General features: G+C 40.4%; 1 protein-coding gene across 2 annotated transcripts in view; it reads left to right on the top strand.

The window, feature by feature from the left end:
• Nucleotides 1-24493, top strand: part of dync2h1 (dynein cytoplasmic 2 heavy chain 1) — a 310791-nt gene that overhangs the window by 223355 nt on the left and 62943 nt on the right. For both annotated transcript variants that reach the window (XM_078402527.1, XM_078402526.1), the window contains exon 83: nt 8872-8976. In XM_078402527.1, coding sequence (XP_078258653.1) covers nt 8872-8976 — 105 coding nt within the window. The remainder of the gene's footprint in view (nt 1-8871; nt 8977-24493) is intronic.

The following is a 24493-nucleotide window of genomic DNA, read 5'->3' as shown; positions in this document are numbered from 1 at the left end:
GTGTGGAGAGGGGGAGCAAGAGCGGAGCAGCGGGATGTAGAAGAGACCCTAGTGAGAGCCTCATCTATAATGGAGGAGGGGAAGCCCCGTTTCCTGAAGAATGAGGACATCTCTGACGCCCTAGTGTGAAACACCTCATCCCGGGCGCAGATGCGGTGTAGACGGAGGAATTGGGAGTTAGCTAAACTCAAAATGCCCGCTTTGGATCCTTCAGAACTGTTTCCTTTATTTGAACTTTCACAGCACCATTTGGCAAATGTATAGTGGACAATTAGAAAATAGTAAAGTTTTTAAACTTAGTAGTTTAGTTTAGTTTAGAGATACAGCACAGAAACAGGCCCTTCGGCCCACCGAGCCCGTGCAAACCAGCGATCAAACCGTGCACTTGCACTATCTTACACTCTAGGGACAATTTACTATCAAAGCCAATTAATCTACAATCCTGTACATCTTTGGAGTGTGAGAGCACCCAGAGACAACCCAAACGGTCACAGGGAGAACAGAGAGCACCCATAGTCAGGATCGAACCCGGGTCTCTGGTGCTGTAAGGCAGCAACTCTACCGCTGCGCTTATTAGTACTTTGTATCCATCTAATAATAATATCAGCCATGATCACATTGAATGGTGGTGCTGGCTCGAAGGGCCGAATGGCCTACTCCTACACCTATTGTCTAATATATTCCTTTATTTGTCCCACATCGGGGAAATTTGCAGTTACAGCAGCAAAGTGGATGGCAAGGGACATTCATTATAAATAAAAATAAAGATAAGGATAATTGTCTTCATTTACTATGTTTTTCTTTACTGTTACTGTTGACTGGTGTGTTGACTGGTCTACTGGGAGCAGCGCTGGTTGTGCAGTCTCACAGCAGCGGGAAGGAAGGACCTCCGATATCTCTCCTTCACACACTTGGGGTGAAGGAGTCTGTCACTGAAGGAGCTACTCAGTGCAGTGACAGTGTCCTGCATGGGGTGGGAGTTGTTCCGTTGTCCAGCAGCGATGTTAGCTTTGCCATCATCCTCCTCTCTCCCATCCCAGGTCACAAAATGTGGAAAAAGTGAAGAGGTCTGAATACTTTCTGAATGCACTGTAGATGACTTTTGTAACATCTTGCTGTTGCTTATACAAGTTGCCTTCAGTTGAGAAAAAGCATGGTTAGAAGTACACACGCGATACTACAGCATAACACATTGGGCTGCTTCCATTGCCTTCCACTTGTTGAAAACTCTCCTTTTTTCATATTGCAACCAATGGCCAAGCCTACAGTACAACGTGGAATTATGGGACAAGTCTATTTGAGTTTAAAGTTCTGAGGTGGTCACCAACAAGGCGATGAAGACAATTTCTATTGATGTTGTTTGTATAGACTGCTAAAAGGGAGTAATGAAGATTTTGTCCGAGAGATCATTTAAAAATGAATGCAATTGTAGGTATCTCTGCTATGGGTTTGGCCATTGTTTATGATGTGGCAAAAGAAGAGTTTTTATCTACTTGATGTCAAATAAACGGACTTTTTGATAGCCCCATGTGTTGTGCTGTTGCAAAAACAAGAAACTGCAGATGCTGCTTTGCAAAAAAGGACACAAAGTGCTGGAGTAACTCAGTGGGTCAGGCAGCGTATCTGGAGAACATCAATAAGAGACGTTTCAGGTTGAGACCCCTCTTCAGACTGTTGCCTGACCCGCTGAGTTAATTCAGCACATAGTATGCTGTCGGGCTGTTGTATCTGGCAAGGACATAATTTAACCCATGGTATTTTCCATGGATGGTAAATTGTTTAAATAGGAACAAAATGTTACAAAAGGACATTAACTTATTGAACAAGTGAGCAGACTTATGGCAGATCATCTTTGAACAATGTAAGTTCATGTATTTCGGATTTGAATATCATTTCAACATTACTAATTTACATAACAAATTAAAACTGCTGTTTTGTTTAACAAAAATAATAATCAAGAAGGAAATTGGATTCTCGGGATGGTTGGGATGCAGAAATAAAAAAGTAATGACTAGTCGTATATAGCTTCTACCAAATCCCATCTGGTGTAACCCTTCTGCCTCATTGAGGCCAATTCTTCAATTATTGTGCACTTACTAACATTCACGCACACATTCATAGAAAGGCACAAGGATATAATTTTAGCTGGAAAATGGCAGAAATCAAAAATCTCAAGGTGGATGGATATTTAGAAAGTTGTGTGAAAATGAAAATTGCAGATATTATAAATAGTGGTACTGTGAATAGCAATTAGATAATGGCCTGGGTCTGGCTCCAAAATCACCACCAGTACATCCTTAGCTGTTCAGTCTATCTTGACATGCTTCTAGTGTTGGAATGCTTTGACAGGGGTCAGTGCTGTTCAGGGTGGCACAGTGGCACAGCGGTAGAGTTGCTGCCTTATAGAGCCAGAGACCCGGGTTCGATCCTGACTACGGGTGCTCTCTGTACGGAGTTTATACGTTCTTGCTATGACCTTGTGGGTTTTCTCAAGATGCTCCAGTTTCCTCCCACACTCCAAAGACATACAGGTTTGTAGGTTCATTAGCTTCGGTGAAAATTATAAACTCGCCCTAGTGTAGGATAGTGTTAACGTATGGGATGATCGCAGACTTGGTTTCAGAAGGATGCGGGTGACATTGTGCATGAATCGTCGAAATTTAACATATAGGCACAGTAGCTACTTTAGCTAAACCCTACTTTGGCTTTTATTGCAAGAAGGTTTGAAAACAAGTATAAAGGTGTCTGCATTGATATAGAAATATTACAGCTGGAATACCGCATTTGGAATCTCTTTCCCAAGACAAAATGTTTCAGAGAGAGTGCAAGAAATGTTCACCAAAATGATTCCTGGGATGAGGTGATTGCTTTACGGGGAGAAAGTAAGCAGATTGGAGCTATGTTCTCTAAAGTTTAAACAAATGGAAAAATTACCACATCAATGGATACATAACTATACAGGGCTTTACAGGATAGATGTAGTGATGACGTTTCTCGTTTGGAATGTTAAGAAATAAGGATTCATTCTCAAAATAAGATGTCGACTGTCCAGAACCATGAGAAGAAATGTCTTGATCCACACAGTAACAAATTATAGGAATTCACTACCCATGAGACTGAGTTGCTGAGTCTATTCAAGACAGGATAGATATTAAGAGAATCAAAGGTATAAGATTGATACAGGAAAGTGGTGTTTTTAAAAAACCCAAAAATAGATTTATTCAATTATTACAATAATATGTACGATACTAAACAATGCAAACAAACCTACCACCATAATACAAGTAAAACAAATATTCTTAAATAACTATTTCACCATCCTCATTAAGGATGCATTCCACTCAGAAAAGTGGCATTGAGGTAACATTCATGGTCTTATTTGAGTGGAGGAGGAGGCACAGAGAGCTTCTATTTATAACACTTTTATATACTTTGCAACACAGAAGTACAGAATACTATTGATGTTGACACATCTGACGTGCTCTGCTTTTAGACTCTGTGCTGCATCCAGGACAGAGCTTAGTCTTGCTGAGATGAAGGGAAGGATATCTTTTGTATCTGGTTTCCTTAGCTTGGCTAATTAACTTGCATCAGTTAAATATGTTTTAAATAAAAATTATTAAGCTATTGTTCTTCAAAATCATTTACAACTATATCTTTTTAAATGTCTTTGACAGCAGGAACTGTGGTAGAAAGGCCACCAGTTTGATTAGCCCCATGGGAGTTCAAAAGGTTAATGACGGCTGCGGGGATTATGTGAGGAGTGGGGTTGGAGGTGAGGTGTTTTCAAGACCTAAGTATGATTTACCCCATTGCTAAATGGTGTGTCGGTGCAGTTAGAATATTTTACCTGATTTCAGGCACTAGAAATTACCATTAGGAAACTATCACGGTCTTCTACAAAGTAAAATAAATAAGAAGCTCATTTGCAGAAGAAATGAGAAATTGAAGTTCTTTTATGATGAGAATGTTAAGAAGATTTCTTATCATTCTGGTTGAAATAGAAATGTAATTGAAGTACAATAGGTTATAAAAGGGAAAAGCATCAAACCATTTGATTTGTCCAAGAGCTTCTATGGATATTTTTAAAAGAAATGACGAGGTCTTGGTGTCTCAAATATGAATATGGAGAATTTGTCATGGAAAACCAAGCCATAGCAAAAAACACAAGGAACAACTCAAAATTGGCTCTAAATCAGAAGCGAGGGAGAAACTCAGTTAATTTTAAATCACCAAGAAATTTGTGGCATAGTGGCGCAGCGGTAGCGTTGTTGCCTGACAGTGCCAGAGACACGTGTTCGATCCTGACTACGGGTGCTGTCTGTAGGGAGTTTGTGCGTTCTTCCTGTGACCACGTGGGGTTTCTCCAGCTGCTCCGGTTTCCTCCCACTCTCCAAAGATGTGCAGGTTTGTAGGTTAATTGGATTCTGTAAATTGTAAATTCTCCCTAGTGTGTAGGATAATACTAATGTATGCGGTAATCACTGGTCGGTGCATACTCGGTGGGCCGAAGAGTCTGGTTGCACATTGTATCTCTACAGTCCAAAGTGTAAAGTGTAAGCTGTGAAGAAAAAGCCTTGAAACCTACCACTGGATTCCAAGCATAATTAAATATGCTCCACATATTTTGTTCCACAATCAATTTCATTCCACAGATGTTGCCTGACTAGCTGAGTTGCTTCAGCAGATTATTGTTTGCTCAGGATTCCTGTATAAGCAATCTGTTGTGCATTCAGACCAAGCAGCCACTTATTATTTTAAGATTGTTGGTCATAGAATCAGTAGGACATGGAGACATATCAGTTTGCCGTTCCAACAATTTGCTCAGTACCAGCTTTAGACTTTACAGATACAACCTCGATACAGGGCCTTCGGCCCTCCGAGTCCACACTGACCATCAATCACCCCATACCCTAGCACTAACCTACACACTAGGGATTAACCTACAAACCTGTACAGCTTTGGAGTGTGGGAGGAAACCGAAGCACCCAGGGAAAACCCATGCAGTCACAAGGAGAACGTACAAACTTCATACAGACCCGGATTGAACCCGGATCTCCTGCACTGTAACGTAGCACCGCTGCGCCACTGTGCCGCCCCAACAGTTACAGTTCCCCCTTACAGTTGATACCTATCCAAGAAAAAGGAGATGAATCCACCAGGACAAACCAAAAATCCACCAAGACAAACCTAATAATTTGCAAGACTTTAATGCACAGGCTTTCCTATCTATACAAAATAAATATGCTATCAATTTATCTGCCGCTTCTCACTGGCCCAAAACCAATCACATGTGTTGTGTCCCATCCTTTCTATTGTTTCAGATCCCATGGTGCCAGATGTCATTGCCTCATTATCTTCATAATGGGGTTGTTGTTCACAGTTCTACCTTTTTATTAATTCTAATGTTGAGTTCACACGCTGTTCTTTGTCTCTGAGCTTAAGTTACATCCGTTCACAGACTGTTGTTTTAAAGGAGTTAGCAGTTTCTAACAAACTCAATTCAACAATTGTCTGCAAACCTCTACATGGACAGACAGCGATTAGGTGTTGGGACTCTTCAACCTCATAGAGTGAAGGAGAGATAGCTGGGAGCTAGAGGGGGCAGCAAGGGCTCGGAGTTGAAAGGTAGATCCAGGTTAGGGGTTAATTGGCAGACGAATCAGATGGGGGAGAGATATAATTGTCAAGACCACATCTAGAGGACAGCACTGTGTATAGTATTGGTCTCCTCATTTAATGAAGAATGTTAATGTAGTTCAGAGAAGGTTAACTAAAATAACACCTGGAATAGGTGTGTCATCCACTGACGTTGACAGGCTAAATTTTATCCACGGCATTTTCAAAGAACCAAGACCATCCGAGTGTTCTCCTTCCAGAAGCCTTGGATTAACTAGGCAGTTCATGAAGACCAGACATTGGGCATCAAATCTGGCAAATCAAGGTCATAGCGAAGATACACTTTTGGCCTAATCTGGGGGATCAGAGAGAAGTTTGACATCTGTGGTGGGGCTTGCATGCCATTACTTCCTATTAGATGAAACCAAGTAGCTCAAGCGACAGCTCATCTCTCCCAGATGAGCTCAATTCTTTCTTTGCTCACTTTGTAAGGAGAGAAGAGTGATGTATCTTCACATGCCTCACAGTCTGAAGACAGTGAGATGTCAGTGCCTGAGTCCAACATTTGAAGATCCTTCTTAAAGGTAAACCCTTGGAAATCTTCCAGCTTTGATGGCATCCTGGTCGTATTCTTAAAATCTGTGCTGAACTACTGCCTGGAGTTTTCGAGGACATCTTCAATCTCTAACCATGACAGTCAGAGGTTCTTTCCTGCTTTTAAATGACATCAATGATCCAAGGAGAGGAAGGTGACATGCCTCAACATCTACTGACCGGTAACACTCAAGTCCATTGCAATGATGTGCTTTGAGAGGTTGGTTAAGACACATATCAGCTCTTGCCTTAATAAGGACCTGCATCCACTTCATTTTGTCTGCCTCCACAACAGATTGACAAGGGATGTGAACTTGCTGGCTCTCCACTCTGCACTGGACCACTTGAATAGCAAGTGTGTAGAAAGGAACTGCAGATGCTGCTTTATACCGAAGACAGACACAAAGTGCTGGAGCAATTCAGCGGTTCAGACTTTGTGAAGAAGGATTCCAGCCTGAAGCGTCTCCTTTTCCTTTTCTCCAGAGATGCTGCCTGACCCGCTGAGTTGCTCCAGCACTTTGTGTCTATCACTTGGATAGCAAGACTGTTATTCATCAACTACAGCTTAGTATTCAACACCATCACCCCCTCCAAATTTATGGTCAAGCTCAGTGAACTGGATTGCTCTTGTCCCTGTGCAATTGGATCCTTGACTTCTCATTCATACTCACTCAGTATGGATTGACACCACTTCCTCCTCACTGACTGCTATACAGAAGTACCTCAAGGCTCTCTGCTCTGTTCCCTGCTCTACTCTCTCGATACCCACGGTGCTGTAGCCAGACATAGCTCTAACATCATCTTTAAATTTTCCAACAACCCAATCTTTGTTGGATGAATAACTGACAGCGATGAGTCAGAGCACAGGAAGAAATTCAATAATCTGATTGAATCAGAAAATCAATCTCGCTCCTAGTGTTAGCAAGTCCAAAGAGCTGATTGTTGACTTCAGGAAGGGAAAAACAAGGATCCATAAACCCATCTTCATTAGCAGAATGGTGGTGGAGAGAGTCAACGGCTTCAGGTTCCTGGGCATGCATATCTCTGAACATTTCTCCTGTGGCCAGCACATTGATACAATCACAAAGCAAGCTCATTGGTGCCTTACATTCCTCAGAAGTTTGAGAAGATTCAGCATGTCACCGAATACTCTATTTAACTTCAAAAGGTGTACAGCAAAGAACATACTAACTGGTTGCTTCACAGCAGGTTTGGTAACTCAAAATTCCAAGAAAGATGAGGCTGCAGAATGTGGTGGACATTGTCCAGTCCTTAATATTGACCTCCCCACCATCCAAGGGATGTACACAAAGCCCTGCCTCAAGATGGTAACCAAAGCAAAGACCCACACCATTCTCATCTTTCTTCTTATTCTCATCTTGTTGCTACCATCAGGACGAAGGTACATGAACCTGGGAACCTCCAGGTTCAAGAAAAGCTTCTTTCCATTAACCACCATGCTCCTGAACCACACTGCACAACCCTAACTACTACCCTGTCTTAGCAACAAATTATCATGGACTGTTGATAGCTTTCACCTTGAATTTTGGCTTGCACTGTTACCTAATATACCTGATTATTGTATTATTGTTTATTGTGTATTTATTTGTTGTCTTGTTGCATTAATTTCTTTTACAGATGCATCAAGTAAGAATTTCATTATTCTGTTCCCAGTGCATATGACAATTAAACACTCTGGACTCTTGAGTGAGAGAGGACTTGATTGAAACATAGGATATTCTGAATGATTTTAGGAGGATGGAATTGGAGGAAATTTCCTCTTGTGGAAGCTTCTGGAACTAGGAATCATTATTTAAGGATTATGACTTGCCATTTTAATTTAGAGTTTAGAGATGTAGCATGGAAACAGGCCTTTCGGCCCACCAAGTCCACACTGATCATAGATCACCCATACACTATTTCTGTTATTCCACTTTCACATCCTAACATCCTAATTTACAGAAGCCAATTAACCTACAAAACTTGCACATCTTTGGAATGTTGGAGGAAACTGGAGCGCCCAGAAAAAAAGCCATGCAGTCATAGGAAGAGAGTGAGAAATTAAAGCTAAGTAAGTCGCTTTTTCAGAGAGGAGGCACAATGTGGTGTAAATCCAATGTACATTTCAAGTCTGGGACAGGAAATGGAAAGTTGGATGGTTACTACAATAGTTTGCCATAGCAGTCGGCCGCTGTTTATGAAACCCAAGATCTACTGTTGTAGCTTTCCGAATGCCTGGCCAATTCACAATGCCAGTTTTATGCCTGCAGTGCAAATTTACAATCTGTTGGAAATGGGATGTTACCAAGACTGGAGGGTTTGAACTGAGGAGATATTGGATAGTTATGGAAGATGAAGGATGTCCTTAGAAAGGTATATAAAATCATGAGGGGCATTACGCTTTTTTGGCCTATTTAGTTAAATTTGTGTATTTCCATTTTTTACATAAGTTAGTTAAAAAAAATAGAAATAAAGATCCATTCCATTTTTAATACATTTTAACGTCTGAATTTCAAAGATAACACTTTTCAACTGGCAAAGCTCGGAGGAGAATACTTCAGGAGTTAAGTTGGGGGTCTTGGCCCAGGCTGATCACATAAAGTGAAGAAATGCACTTTTGGTCATTGTGCTGCCAATCTCTGTTTCTGTTGGTTCTAGGATTACAGGGCCATTATTACCCATTTACCAGAAGATGACAAGCCTGCATACTTTGGTCTACCTGCCAACATAGAACGGTCATCGCAACGTATTTTCAGCAACCAGGTAAATATTTCAGATTTTTGTATCAAATTCCCGGGAAATAGATACCCAAAAAGAGATGAATGCTGTGGTACACTTCCTGGAACGTCACCAAACTAAATTTCATCTTTATGGGTAATTGGAAAAAAACACTGTCAGATCAGAAATGTTTGCATTCTCCTTCCTCTACCGGTGTTGTTGCACTCCCTCTATTCACAGCTAAATGGCATCAATGAGCCAAATGTGTCCCTGCACAAACTAACCCCCCCCCCCCCCCCATATCTCCATATCTTCATCATTCCTAATCCTGTCAAACATCTGGTTTTATCTCTGCAGATTCCCCTTAGGGGGAGCTATAGGGAGAGGTTGGGCAGGCTAAGTCTGTATTCTATGGAGTGCAGGAGGTTGAGGGGTGATCTTACAGAGGTGCATAAGACCACAAGTGGAATAGATAGGGTGTGTGCATAGAATCTTTTATCCAGTACAGGGGCATCCAGAATTAGAGGTTTAAGGTGAGAGGCGAAAGATTTAATAGGGACCTGAGGAGCAACCTTTTCACCCAGAAGGTGATGGGTATATAGAGCAATCTGGCAGAAGAGATAATTGAGACAGGTACTATAATAATATTTAAAAGACATTTAAATTCTGGCAAGATTATTTGACCTTCATTTCAGTTGCTGCATTAGAGAGGTCTGTCAAATCATAGTTTCATAGCTTAGTTTATTGTCAAGTGTACATGAAAGCTTTTTTGTTAGGTGCTATTCAGTTAGCGGAAAGGCTATACATGATTACAATCAAGCTGTCCAAAGTGTACAGATACAGGATAACGGAAATAATGTTTAGTGCAAGATAAAGTCCAGTAAAGTCTGATTAAAGATAGTGCGAAGATCGCCAATGGGGTAAAAGGCAACTCAGACTGCTTTCTAGTTGGTGATGGGATGGGTCAGTTGCCTGATAACAGCTAGGAAGAAACTGTCCCTGAATCTGGAGGTATGAGTCTTCACTTTATATTCAAGGGCAGAAGACTTAATCTAAGTTTCCTTTGCAAACAGGAGTGAAATTCTGGCTGCATTACAGGCATCCTCAAATTCAGGCATTTATAGACTGAACGTATGCATAACAGGACGTTCCTTTCAATCGAATACCATATGCACCAGAGTTTGACCACAAGTGTGCAGTGTAGAGTGGTGTACAGTATGCTCTGAACAGAGACATCTTCACCCCATCTCTACATGCACCAAACTTGCGCTAGAGAATGTTTGCTTGTGCATACATCATGCGGGGTTGCCTATAAATATCCTCATCATCTGTCATTTGTTCTGTAATAAAACGTCCAAGATATTTTACCTTATTCCATACACTAAGATTATTATCAGTCAATTTAAAATCAGGAAATTGTAGACATTTATCCTCTTTGGTTCTACAGATCATAACAACACTCTTACTGGCATTATATTTGATATCATGTTCCACACCAAACACAGAACATATAGCAAGGAGCTGCTGTAGACCAGTGCTAGATGGACTAAAGACCACAAGATCATCTGCCTACATAATATGGTTCACTAAAGTGTTACAAATCATGCACCCAGTATTAGAGGCTTTCAATTGCTTGGACACACCATCAATATAGAGATTGAAGAAAACTGGAGACAAGATTCCCCTTGTCTGACACCATTGCTAACCCCAAATGGGCCTGAGACCATATTGCCCCATTTTACTTGCACAGTCTGGTGGGCGTACCAGTAAGCCAGAATTCTCACAGTGTATTTGGCCACCTTGAACCTTCCTTCTGGTGAAACACTGCACTACTGGGTACGGTGTTCCAGGATTGTTACTCAGCAACAATGAAGGAATGGCAATACATGTCCTTGTCAGAATGGGTTGTGTTAACCTTAAAGTTAAATGCCAAAGTGTGTTTAGCAATAAGATCAATGGAAAATGTTGAAAGTGAGATTAATACTGAACTTTAAAATTGCTGATCATGCACAGTATGCAACTTTCACACACAGCAATAGGATGACCCACAATACTGTATTCATGCTATTAAAAGGAAATAAAACAATTTCTAGATTTATGTATTTAGCTGCAAACTTTTCTGGGTTCTCACAATGCAATTTCAATTAATGAGTGAACAGCTGCCATATAACATGAGCAGAACATGTTTTGACTTTGGATGCATTCCATTCTTCTTCTTTTTGCGTTTGAGGCAGTAGAAATTATGTAACGCCCTCCAGGCGCTGTAGCCAGTGCAATGCGCTGTTGTCGAGGGCCGTGAGGTCTACCCCTCCACCAGAGGGACGGAGGACAGTGCAGTCGAAAATGACGTGCTGCGCTGTTTGCTGGTCTGCTCCACACATGCAGGCTGCTGATGAACGCAACCCCCAACGATGCATGTTGGCGTTGAACCGGCCGACCCCTGTACGGAGCCGGTTCAGGGCGACCCACTCTTTGCGGGGCATGACTGAGCCGGGTGGGGCTGTGGTGTTCGGTGCGACAGTGAATTGAGGAGGTCGCGATGTCTGTTCCCAGCTGGTTCTCCATGCTCCTAGTATGTGGAAACCGGAGCCACAGAGGGTCGCTGCATGACGGGTGACGAGATGACAGGCATTGAGGTCCCAATTGTTGTGAATCCTGGGCGAGTTGGTGCAAAGGATGTTTGGTGTCCGATGGGGCTTTGCACACCAGCCTATGAGTGAAAAACTCTCTGCGAAGCTTGGTGGGTGCGATACCTGCGAGCACCAGCAGGAGATCCGTCGGAGTAGGGCGTAGGCAGCCAGTGGTGATCCGCATGGTGTCGTCGAGGGTCCAGCTTGCTAGTATGAGCGTTGCGGCACCATGCTGGGGCCGCATACTCAGTGCGCTGTACACGAGTGCAAGAGCACTGGTTCGAAGAGTAGATGTCCTGGCGCCCCATGATGATCTGGCCAAGCAACGCAGGAGGTTGTTCCGTGCCGAGACTCTAGCATGGAGAGCTTCAAGTTGTTGCTTGTAGGTCAGCTGCCGATCTAGTTTCACCCCGAGGTATGTAGGAAATGGGTTGTAGGGTAGGGGTGACCCATTGAGGGTGACGGTTAGCTGGCGTTGAGCTTCCTTGTTGTTGGTGAAAGGCCGGTGTGGTGGTTTTTGCCACACTCAGTTTTAGTCTCCAGGTCTTAAAGTAGCCCACGACAAGTTCCATATCCGCCGAGAGCACATCCTCAACATTTGACCAACTCTTGTCCGAGTGCAGTAGGGCCAAGTCATCTGCGTATCCATACTGGCGCGAGGTCGTGTGTGGCAGATCGCTGATATAGAGGTTGAAGAGCATGGGGGCCAGTACCGAGCCTTGGGGGCTCATGTTGTCAATCTCCTTGTGGTGAGCCCTGTCAACTGACCTCAGTCAGGCGAACGACAACAAACAGAGACAGCAGAAGCAGAAAAAACAGCTTGCAGCCCAAATGCAACCTCAGTCGCTGAAGCTTGGCGCCAACCTGGAGCATGCGCCATTCGTAGGGCGGGCACCTACGGATGTCGAACCAGATGGCATCACCTTGCTGCCGCTGAATGCGGAAGGCCTCACCAAGGCGAAGACCACCATCATTGAACATCTGTTACAGACCCGCAAAGTCACTGCAACCCTGCTCCAGTAATATCAGCTATGAATTTAGTAAGAGAATGAACATAGTATATCTTGAGCAGTAGTTTTATACTTTTTTTAAAAATTTAAAATTGTCCATTCTGTCATTTCATTGACTATTCTTAATTGGTTCAAATATCTATATATTTTTTAAACATAGCTGAATTCTGTTAATCATAGATTGCCCAATATTTTTTTCTTGAGAACACTAAAGCTGTAAATTATATGCAACAATCTCCTTACTTAACATATATATTTCTGGTAGCTCACTGACATTTAGTAACTTATGATTTATTTTTTTATGATGGGAATTACATCCATGTGTTATAACATACACTAATTACAACATTGCACATATTGATAAAGTTTTATTGTAATTGTGATCTGGGTCATTATTGACATAAATGATTTTGCATATTAATTAAATTGAAAAAATACAAAGGGGACCAGTAGAGCTGGTTGGAACATTACCATTTTTGGCAGTAGTGGAAAATGTGTCACAGACATTACTGTACCATGATTGAAAATGTATATCTACAGCAGTGCTAATGTACAAAGCTGATATTATTAAGATTTAGAACTGAAACTCTTACACAAAAATCATTTGCTTTGCTACTGAAAACAACTAACAAAAATACTGGGTATTGTACTTGCTCAGTGTTTTTGTTAGTCTTTTATTTAAAATCCAACTACTTATACTTTGTAAATGTGTCTGGTACCTGAAGACTATTTAAGAAAATATAGATTGTTGAGACCTAACTAAAGAAAATGTTCTGAATTTACACTGACAGAAGATAGGTCCACATGCTAATGGCACAAGTTATAAACTCAGTTAATGGGTAGAAGACATTCATTTAATCGGCATAAAGTTATAAAATATAGATGATTAACCAATCTTATGAAAGCATTTGAATAACTGACCAAAAAGGTGGATGTGAACTTTAATAGATTTATTTCATATGGATTACAATGTACCATTTTGTAAATTTCCACATCAGGCTTTTGGCACAAGTGTAGCAAGTGTAGTTAATAAGATTATGCTCACATAGTTTGAGAAGTAATTGGATGGAAAGAAGATTTGGGTGCAGAAAGCTCCTCATACTGGAAGACGTGCTGAATGAACATCTGTAAAGTTGCTTTCAAGATGACTTACCCATTAGACATGTAAGCAATTTATTATTGCTTTATTATTGTCACGTGTACCAAGATGCAATGAAAAGCTTTGCTAATCACGCCATGAGTAAGTGCATCAAGGTAGTGCAGGAGAGAAAAAGAAGCGCAATGCAGAAAATAACAGAACAGCGGCAGAGAAATGCAGATGAAAAACAATGCAAGTGCCATAACAAGAGAAATTTAGATTTATAAACGGAGGGAAAATATCTAAATTTGTTAATGACACAATATTTGGAGCCACAGCACTTGTGATCAAGGTCAGAAGACTATACAGAGGTACAACAGAATGGAACGCCAGGTGAAAAATATTCATTTTGAATAGGTAACGAGACAGATTAAGTACTGAGAAGTATCGATGTGCAGACTCAATGTGGCAGTTTGATTGAATTATCAATCCAATTGATATTCCAAACAAATTGCAATATTAAGAAGGCAAGAAAGAAGGGAAATTGAACCTACATTTTGTGTGTGATGGCATAGGACACAAAAGTTAGGATATAATGTCAACTTTGTACGCAGCAATTTGCAGTCCTTATTCCAGGACATGTATTAAAGTACTGCAGTTGGGGGACCAAGATGTTAGTAGGGATAAGGATTCCAGTTACAATTAAAGAATTGATTTGTTTTTTTGGTATTTTTGGAAGCTGAGTTTAAGATATGATTCAATTCTGCAGATGATGACAAGTTAAATAGTGATTTATTATTTTCATTCATTACCATAATTATATATTTGATTTGACAAATTAAAGAGGAAATTAGATAAATGGTATTTATTGACAATGCCACAATAACCGATGAGTTGGTCTGAAGAAGGGTCTCGACCCGAAACGTCACCTATTCCTTCTCTCCTGAGATGCTGCCTGACCTGCTGAGTTACTCCAGCATTTTGTGAAAAAAGTTGGTTTAAGGAAGTGAAAATGACTCAATGCAGTCTATTATTCAGCAAACAAATACTAGTTTACTCAGGATCAACAGTTTTTTTGAGGAGAGAAGTAAATAGGAAAAAACCCATCAGCTGCTCTCCAAATAAGCAGGGTAATTCCTTCAGTAAATCAGAGTGGAGGACACTTGTGCACAAACTGCTTGAAAAAATCTCAGTCACTACTTTTTAGGCATGTCCTCAAAATTAAGGGTGACTTGCTTTCGGTCTGGCTTCAAGGGTTTTGCCGTGGCAAATGAGGCCAATGTGTAAAGTATAACCTGTTCCACAGATGTAGTATGAGGTGACTGACAGGAGGGTGAATGGGCGTAGTGTGGGAGAAGGTGCACCCTTCTGTACGGGTGCAGGACTTCTCAAGTGCCTCCGATATGATAACTACTATAATGAGATCCTAGTGACTCTCAATCCACATTATTCGCTTTCTTGAAATAGACACTCTATTTGAGCTCTGGCATATCAGAAAATTGCAAGAATGACAAAGAAAAAGATTTGAGTATACTCAAAGCTACCCTGAAGAAGTACACTGACTCCAGGTAATCTCTTAGTCATGAGCATTCAAAGTGAAGAAAGGGCATTTGGGATGGCATTGAGCACCTCAAGGCCATACATTGGGAGTGTACAGAAGCCAGTCTGGAGCCCAGCACACAGGGCTGTAGGATGGATGGGCCAAGAGTGAAATAACTGAACCATTGGGTGAAAAATCAAAAGCATTGTTCTCAAACTACACCAGAAATTTTTCTTGAATAGCACCACCCCACCCCATGTCCTGTCACTGTAAAATGAGTTTAAGTTTAGTTTATTGGCACGTGCACCGAGGTACAGTGAAAAGCTTTTGTTGCAGTGGAAAGACAATACGTGATTACAATCGAGCCATCCACGGTGTACAAATACACGATAAAGGGAATAACGTGAATAACATTTAGTGCAAGATAAAATACAATAAAGTCCGATCAAAGATAGTCTGAGGGTCTTCAATGAGGTAGATAATAGCTCAGGACTGCTCTCTAGTTGTTGGTAGGATGGTTCAGTTACATGATAAACTAACATTCAGAAAGATGTAGAAATTATTAAAATTAATAAGTATTTTATATACTAAAGGGTGCGCGGGAACAGGATGAACTGGAAATGTTTATGCATGAATCATTGAATGTGGCAGCCCATATTGAAAACTTATTATTTAAAGCCACATGGGACCTTTGGATTGATGATGAATCAGGGAGTACAACAACACGTTGTTAGGTTGAACAGTGCTGAAGCCACAACTGGTGTGTTGCGTCCAATTTTGATCACTCAACTTCAGTAGTGACATGAAAGCCTGTGAGAGAGTGTACCCCAGCAAATCTCCCCGTTGTGGGACGAATAAGGTACTTATTATTATTATTAAAAAATGACACACCAGAATGCTTTCAAGAATGAAGGATTTTAGGTATTCAGACTGGAGAAGCTGGTAATATTCTTCTTGGAGTAAGATGGGTTGAGAGGAGATTTGATGAAGGTGTGCAAGATAACGACTGATAAAGATAGAATGAACAGTGAAAAGTTATTTCCATTGATTAATGCTTCAAGGAACAAGTTTTAAAATATTGGGTAAATTATACAATGTGAGAAAAAAAACTTGTTTTATGCTGAGATTTGTTGTGATTTGGAACTCTGCAAGAAAACTGGATAATTCAGGGTTTTCAAAATGGAATTGAATAAACGAGATAAATAATTTGTTGGGTTTGTGAAAAGAATTGGGGAATAGAGTGGATGAGATTGATCTGCTGAGGCTGGCATAGCATTAATGCACCGATTGGCATTGTACGATTTTAACAAAAGATAGTACTAATTCCCAGTTAAGCAGCTCCTCAATTTAGCATCTTACCTTTGATTTTAAGATTATCTCCAGCCTCACCATTTCCCATTTTGATAAACACCCTTCATTTTATAATTCTCCAAGACATTTGAGCTTCTCCAACTTCTTTATTTCTATTATCCCTAAATTTAATTGTTCCATCATTGCTCTTTCAAATTCCAAGTCACCGAACTCTAGAATTCTATCCTTAAACCTTTACACTTTCTATACTTTCGCCTCTTTTAATATACTTAAAGTCATTTTCACTGATATCAATTTATGTGGCTCTGTACCAAACTTTATTTAAGACCAAACCTTTGAAGTGCAATAGGACATTCTGTTCCATTACATGCACCAGCTAAGTACAAGCCAGTTTTGGGCAAATTGCCTTGAAATAAATCTTTGCAAGCCCAGCTGAAATTTTATTTAAAGGGCTTCTTGAAAATGTGAAATTTAACATTGTGATGACTTTATTGAAGCAGAATCTATAAAGATTATAATAGGGTATTGAAAAAAGATTGTGAAGACAATAGCTTCAAATAGCAGAATAGAATTAGTCACAGTGGGAAAAAATGCTAGCGCAGGCCAGGAACCAGAAAGTGTCATATTTTATTATTCTATGAAACTAATGGTTGGCAAGCTAAACAAATGCAGTTAACTGGTGAAACCACATCTTTATTCCTGTGCTACATTTACAACTTTTGCACGAGATGTGAAATTGAGGCCCAATATACTCTTTTTGGTGGCCTTTCTTAAAATTATGTTCGTAAGTGATAGGAACAGGGTTAGGCCATTCACCCCATCAAGTCTACTCCTCCATTCAATCATGGCTGATCTATTTTGTCCTATCAACCCCGTTCTCCTGCCTTCTCCCCATAACCCTGTACTAATCTAGAACCTATCTATTAATTTTTATGGAAAGTGGTATTTGCTGATAAGATCAGGGTTCATTGCCCGCCCATATCTGCCCTTGAGAAGATGTTAGAATTGTGATCCTTCGGGTGCGAATGATCCAAAGGCATTGTTGAAAGAAGTGCAGAGGATTTCTCCTCTGTGTCATAGGCATTCATTGTGCTCAACCAACATCTAAAAAAACTGATCATATGATCATTTATTTGATTAAAAAATTTAATTACAAACTTTGTTTCCTGAATTGCAATGCTGACTACATTTCAAAAGTATTAACCATATAACCATATAACAATCACAGCACGGAAACAGGCCCATTCGGCCCTACCAGTCCACGCCGACCACTTTCTCTGACCTCGTCTCATCTACCTGCTCTCAGACCATAACCCTCCAATCCCCTCCCATCCATATACCTATCCAATTTACTCTTAAATAATAAAATCGAGCCTGCCTCCACCACTTCCACCGGAAGCTCATTCCACACAGCCACCACCCTCTGAGTAAAGAAGTTACCCCTCATGTTACCCCTAAACTTTTGTCCCTTAATTCTGAAGTTATGTCCCCTTGTTGGAATCTTCCCCACTCTCAAAGGGAAAAGCCTACCCACGTCAACTCTGTCCGTCCCTCTTAAAATTTTAAAAACCTCTATCAAGTCCCCCCTCAACCTTCTACGCTCCAAAGAATAAAGACCCAACCTGTTCAACCTCTCTCTGTAGCACAAGTGCTGAAACCCAGGCAACATTCTAGTAAATCTCCTCTGTACCCTCTCCATTTTGTCGACATCCTTCCTATAATTTGGCGACCAGAACTGCACACCATACTCCAGATTCGGCCTCACCAATGCCCTGTACAATTTCAACATTACATCCCAACTTCTATATTCGATGCTCTGATTTATAAAGGCAAGCATACCAAACGCCTTCTTCACCACCCTATCCACATGAGATTCCACCTTCAGGGAACAATGCACAGTTATTCCCAGATCCCTCTGTTCCACTGCATTCCTCAATTCCCCACCATTTACCCTGTACGTCCTATTTTGATTTGTCCTACCAAAATGCAGCACCTCACACTTATCAGCATTAAACTCCATCTGCCATCTTTCAGCCCACCCTTCCAAAAGGCCCAAGTCTCTGTACACTTTGAAAATCTACTTCATTATTAACTACACCACCTATCTTAGTATCATCTGCATACTTACTAATCCAATTTGCCACACCATCATCCAGATCATTAATGTAAATGACAAACAACAGTGGACCCAACACAGATCCTTGGGGTACTCCACTAGACACTGGCCTCCAACCTGACATACAGTTGTCAACCATTACCCTCTGGTATCTCCCATTCAGCCATTGTTGAATCCATCTTGCAACCTCACTATTAATACCCAACGATTTAACCTTCTTAATCAACCTTCCGTGTGGAACCTTGTCAAATGCCTTACTGAAGTCCATATAGACAACATCCACAGCCTTGCCCTTATCAATTTCCCTGGTAACCTCTTCAAAAAATTCAAGAAGATTAGTCAAACATGACCTTCCAGGCACAAATCAGGCCTTGTTTATCCACGTGATTATATATATTGTCCCTAAGTATCTTTTCCATTAATTTTCCCACCACAGACGTCAAACTAACAGGTCTATAATTGCTAGGTTTACTTTTAGAACCTTTTTTAAACAAAGGCACAACATGCGCAATGCGCCAATCTTCCGGCACCATCCCCGTTTCTAATGACGTTTGAAATATTTCCGTAATAGCCCCTGCTATTTCTGCACTAACTTCCCTCAATGTCCTAGGGAATATCCTATCAGGACCTGGAGACTTATCCACTTTTATATTTTTCAAAAGAGTCCGTACCTCCTCTTCTTTGATCCTCGTAATTTCCATCACTACTCTACTTGTTTCGCTTACCTCACATAATTCAATATCCTCCTCGGTGAATACCGAAGAAAATAAATTGTTTAATATCTCCCCCATTTCCTCTGGCTCAGCACATAGCTGTCCACTCTGACTCTCTAATGGACCAATTTTATCCCTCGCTATCCTTTTGCTATTGACATATCTGTAGAACCCCTTGGGGCTTACTTTTACATTACTTGCCAAAGCAACCTCATTTTTTTTTCTCGCTTTTCTAATTTCCTTCTTAAGATTCCTTTTACATTCTTTATATTCCTCAAGAACCTCATTTACTCCCTGCCGCTTATATTTATTGTATATCTCCCTCTTTTTCCGAACCAAGTGTCCAATTTCCCTGGAAAACCACGGCTCTTTCAAATTATTATTCTTTCCTTTCCACCGAACAGGGACATAAAGACTCTGTACTCTCAAAATTTCACCTTTAAATATCCTCCATTTCTCTATTATATCCTTTTCATAGAACAAAATGTCCCATTTCACTCCTTTTAAATCCTTTCTCATCTCCTCAAAATTTGCCTTTCTCCAATCCAAAATCTCAACCCTTGGTCCAGATTTGACCTTCTCCATAATTATATTGAAACTAATGGCATTGAGATCACTAGACCCAAAGTGCTCCTCAACACATACCTCCGTCACCTGACCCGTCTCATTTCCTAACAGGAGGTCCAACACTGCCCCTTCTCTGGTAGGTACCTCTACGTATTGCTGCAAAAAACTATCCTGCACACATTTTACAAACTCCAAACCATCCAGCCCTTTAACAGAATGTGATTCCCAGTCTATGTACGGAAAATTGAAATCACCCACAATCACTACTCTGTGCTTACTACTAATATCTGCTATCTCCTTACATATTTGCTCTTCCAATTCTCGTTCCCTATTTGGCGGTCTATAACACACCCCTATAAGTGTTGCTAAGCCTTTCTCATTTCTGAGTTCCACCCAAACAGCCTCTCTAATCGAGCCTTCTAGTCTGTCCTGCCAACGCACTGCTGTGATATCCTCCCTGACCAGCAATGCAACACCCCCACCTCTTGCCCCTCCGATTCTATCACATCTGAAACAATGAAATCCTGGAATATTTCATTGCCAATCGCAACCCTCCTGCAACCATGTTTCACTGATCGCCACAACATCATACTTCCAGATGTCAATCCAGGCTCTAAGTTCATCCACCTTTCTTACAATGCTCCTAGCATTAAAATATACACATTTAAGGGACCCATCATATTATGGCCGTTAAATCCTTGGATTATTTTTGAGTGAATTGCCCAGAAAATCCTGATGAACCGTTGGAACAGAATCTTTGTGTTGCCTCAGGTTTTGAAAGACACAACATAACTAGCAGTCTTTCCTGTACAAGATTGAGAAATATTTAAGCCATGTAATCAGCTCTACCAGCTGGCAAAATGGCATAACTGGTAGAGCTGCTGTCCCACGACGCCAAAGACCTGTATTCGATCCTGACCTTACATGCTGTTTGCATGGAGTTTGCAAGTTCATCCCATAATCGTGGGGATTTCCCATGGGTGCTCCAGCTTCCTCCCACACCCCAAAAACGTGCGGGTTTGTCAGTTAATTGGTCTCTGTAAATTGGCCCTCGTATGTGAGGAGTGATGAGAAAGTGGGAAAACACTGAACTAGAACTAGTGTGAACGGGTGATAGATGGTCGTTGTGCGTTGAATGGCCTATTTCCATGCTGTATCTCTAAACTAAACTAAACTAAACTAAGCAGTACAAACTCAGAGCCAACAGATTTATCTCCCCCACTAATCCATCTGAGTATAGATTAGTTTATTTGGTCTTGAATTAAAGGGATTCTATGTCAATACAGAATATACAAATGGAAGGGTGTTTAATTTAATCAGGATTGCCTCAAAATATTCGAACAATTGGTATAGGAATAAATAGGTTGAATAGTTAGGACTGATGTCCATATCCTTCAGGCAAAGCTTGATCATTGCTTAGGATGTTCTTCAAGTAAATTACTGCTAAATAAAGATTTTGGATATGATGAACCAAGTAGCTACTTCTGGTTTAGTTGTTTAGCTTTAGAGATACAGTGTGGAAACAGGCCTCTTGGCCTACTGAGTCCGTGCAGACCAATGATCACCCGTACACTAGTTCTATGTTATCCCATCCTATTCGCCACATAATTTACAGAAGCCTATTTTCTGGCAAACCTGCACTCTTTGGAATGTGAGAGGACACAGAGCACCTGGAGAAAATCCACGCAGTCACAGGGAGAACGTACAAACTCCTTACACACATTATTCATAGTCAGGATCTAATCCAGGACTCTGGTGCTGTAAGGCAGAAACTCAACTGCTGCGCTGCTGTGCCGCCCCGCTTTCATTTGTATCTATTTTATAATCTTAGGAATGGATCATCCCATATATATTGTGAAGAAAAAAAATGATTTAAAATATACGAATGTCCTCATATCATAGGCAATTCTTGTTATACCGGCCATTATTAAAATAAATGCTTTTATGATTCTGTAAGCGTTGTTGTTACAATCCTGATAAAACTAAAATGGACTTTGAAAATAAATCTGGGTCCATGCAGGAGTGGTAAAATCCTGACAAGTATAAGAAATATAGCGCTAAGTGTTGCCTTATCCAAATCCAGGAACTGAGAGCCATGGGCAGTAGGGAGAAACATAAGAATTTGTTACTGCATAACTCTTAATATATTAATGATAATACAATTAGAGTGGATCAGAAAGATACCAAAGAAAGGGACAAAACATTCAGCAGAAATAGATTATGCCCTTTACTGTATCTATTCCCTCTCCAAAACACGTAGTTCAGTCGTAATGTATTTCCACATTGAGAGTACAACTTCTTCACTGCTGATCGCGAAAAAACAGCTGTATAAACATTAAAAATGTGTACCCTTGGGAAACGTTATCTAAAATTACATATATTTTAACTTAGTTATGCAAATTTGTATTGCCTTAGGTTATATAGGTGAAATGCTGTCATATTTATCTAAGTTGATGGATATCCTTGGGTTTTTAAATATACCTATTTAAAATAATAATTACAAATGAGATGCACGTTTGATGCTTATTAGAATATTGCTCAAGGTTAGAGAGATGATATGATGAAAACAGACACTCAATTGTGTATAGCTGTTTAATAATATAATCTGTTCTAAACAATAAAATATATATTAATACTACCAATGCAGCGCTTTACAAATTTCATGTAAAATCTGTTTTATTCAGTAATCTCGATAATTTGGGTTTAGAATAAATAAATCATATTTTTGAAATGTTGGCCTGCAATGGAATGGATTATTATTTTCAGGTTTCTGCTGCAGTGCAGTAGACAGGACAGCTTTCAATAATCTGGGCATTTCCTGCGCACCGATAAATAACTCCCCTGGGTTGCCTGCCTGCTGTATTTCAACCAGCCAGAAACCTGAATACATTAACTGTATAGATTGCACCTCTTGGTGTACGTGGCTGAAATTAAGAATTCTACACTAGAGCAAGAGCTGCGAAGAAAAAGAATATTTGTGCTTTTTGAGACACTGACACGTGCCAAATGTGAATGCCTGGTACTGTTATTTTGGAAATAGTATTCTAGGTATAAATTGCTGATGGTAATATTAGATCATTGAGTTTATTAATAGAAATCTGACTTTTTTAAACCGTAACATTTGTCATGCAGTTGAGAAGAATCAGCATGAAAATTAATGATATCTGTATGACCCGTAAAATTATTTTGCTTTCATGTGTGAAGGTTGGGGAATGAGGAAAGGACAAGTGGTTAATGCCCTTCACAATAGCAGCTGCTCTCCACTTTCATTAGTTCCATTTTGAAGATTAACCATTAGAAATTCATTAGGATCTTTGAATAACATATTTTCAACCTTTAAAGCACTTCACTGTGTTGCTATCTGTATATTAAAACTCTTGTTTGTTTGTTTGTTTGTTTGTTTGTTTGTTTGTTCCTGAACTACAGCTAAAATGGTACACGATAGCACGACAATTTTAGGTCCACCTTACTCACCATCGTCCCTTTGGTGCTAATAGAAGAAGTTTCATTGAAATCGGTTACATTTTTAAAGTTATTCACATTTTAAAGTTTAAATCTATCTCCTAGGGAGGGAGGGGTGGAGGGAGGATAAGGGGGGTGGAGGGGAAGGGGGGGAGGGGAGGGGAGTGGGAGGGGAAGGGAGGGAGAGGAGAGGGAGGAGGGAGGGGGAGGGGAGGGGAGGGGGAGAATAGGGAGAATGGGGGGGGGGGGAGGGGGGGAGAAGAAGGTACTGCACCTATGCAGGAGAGGTTTGGGCCCAACGGGTCCACTTGGTCTAGTATAAAGACAACAAACCATTTTCAAAAGGATCACAAATGTATTTACTTTATAAACAAATTATAGTGAAATGCACTGGAAACATTTTATTTTGGTTTTAATTACCTTGCACTTTCTGTTGATTTAGTACACCTCTGTGAAATTCAAAGTTAGTTAGCTGTACAAAAAAAGATAAATCTTTGTTATTGCATATCTAAATTGGCTGCATAGTGCTGACTATTGCTGATGGCTCCAACAGCATTCAACTTTTGAAACTGAATTAAATTTTGGACTTATGCTTTCCGAGTCTATAAATGTTTTGAAGCTGATTGTCCCAACAGACAGTTAATGGAGGCTTAATAGAAAATCTGTATATTTGCAGTCATAGACCAATTATTTCATTTTGCTAATTATTTCATGTTGCTAAGTGACTGTGAATAAAGGTTAAATTAATCCATCTGACACCATTGTAGGTCCTTCCAAGGTCATATTGGCATCTCTGTTGGCTGAAAAGGGTCTTTTGGTCTGAATATGAAAAGTCAAGAGCCACATGACCAATGTTACCTACAACAACCAGAACAATTATACTGCCCCTCACCCAACCCTCCAAGTTTGTTCTCGGGCAGAAGGAAAGGTCCATCATTCACAGGGTCAGTTCTGGCTACAATACATGAGGTTAACGAATACATTGCTGGTGCAACACAAAACACTTAACATGACTATCTTTCGGTGTAAACCAGCATCTGCAGTTCCTCCCTGCACAGTGGACTTGTTAACAATGAAACAAAATGGCATAAATAAAGTCATTATGCTGCCAACTTCAAAAGTGCTGAGGACCCTT

The sequence above is a fragment of the Rhinoraja longicauda genome, chromosome 7 (genome assembly GCF_053455715.1).
Source record: "Rhinoraja longicauda isolate Sanriku21f chromosome 7, sRhiLon1.1, whole genome shotgun sequence".
Lineage (NCBI taxonomy): Eukaryota > Metazoa > Chordata > Chondrichthyes > Rajiformes > Arhynchobatidae > Rhinoraja > Rhinoraja longicauda.
The sequence above is the reverse complement of the archived record's forward strand: the minus strand, read 5'-3'. Positions and strand labels throughout refer to the sequence as shown.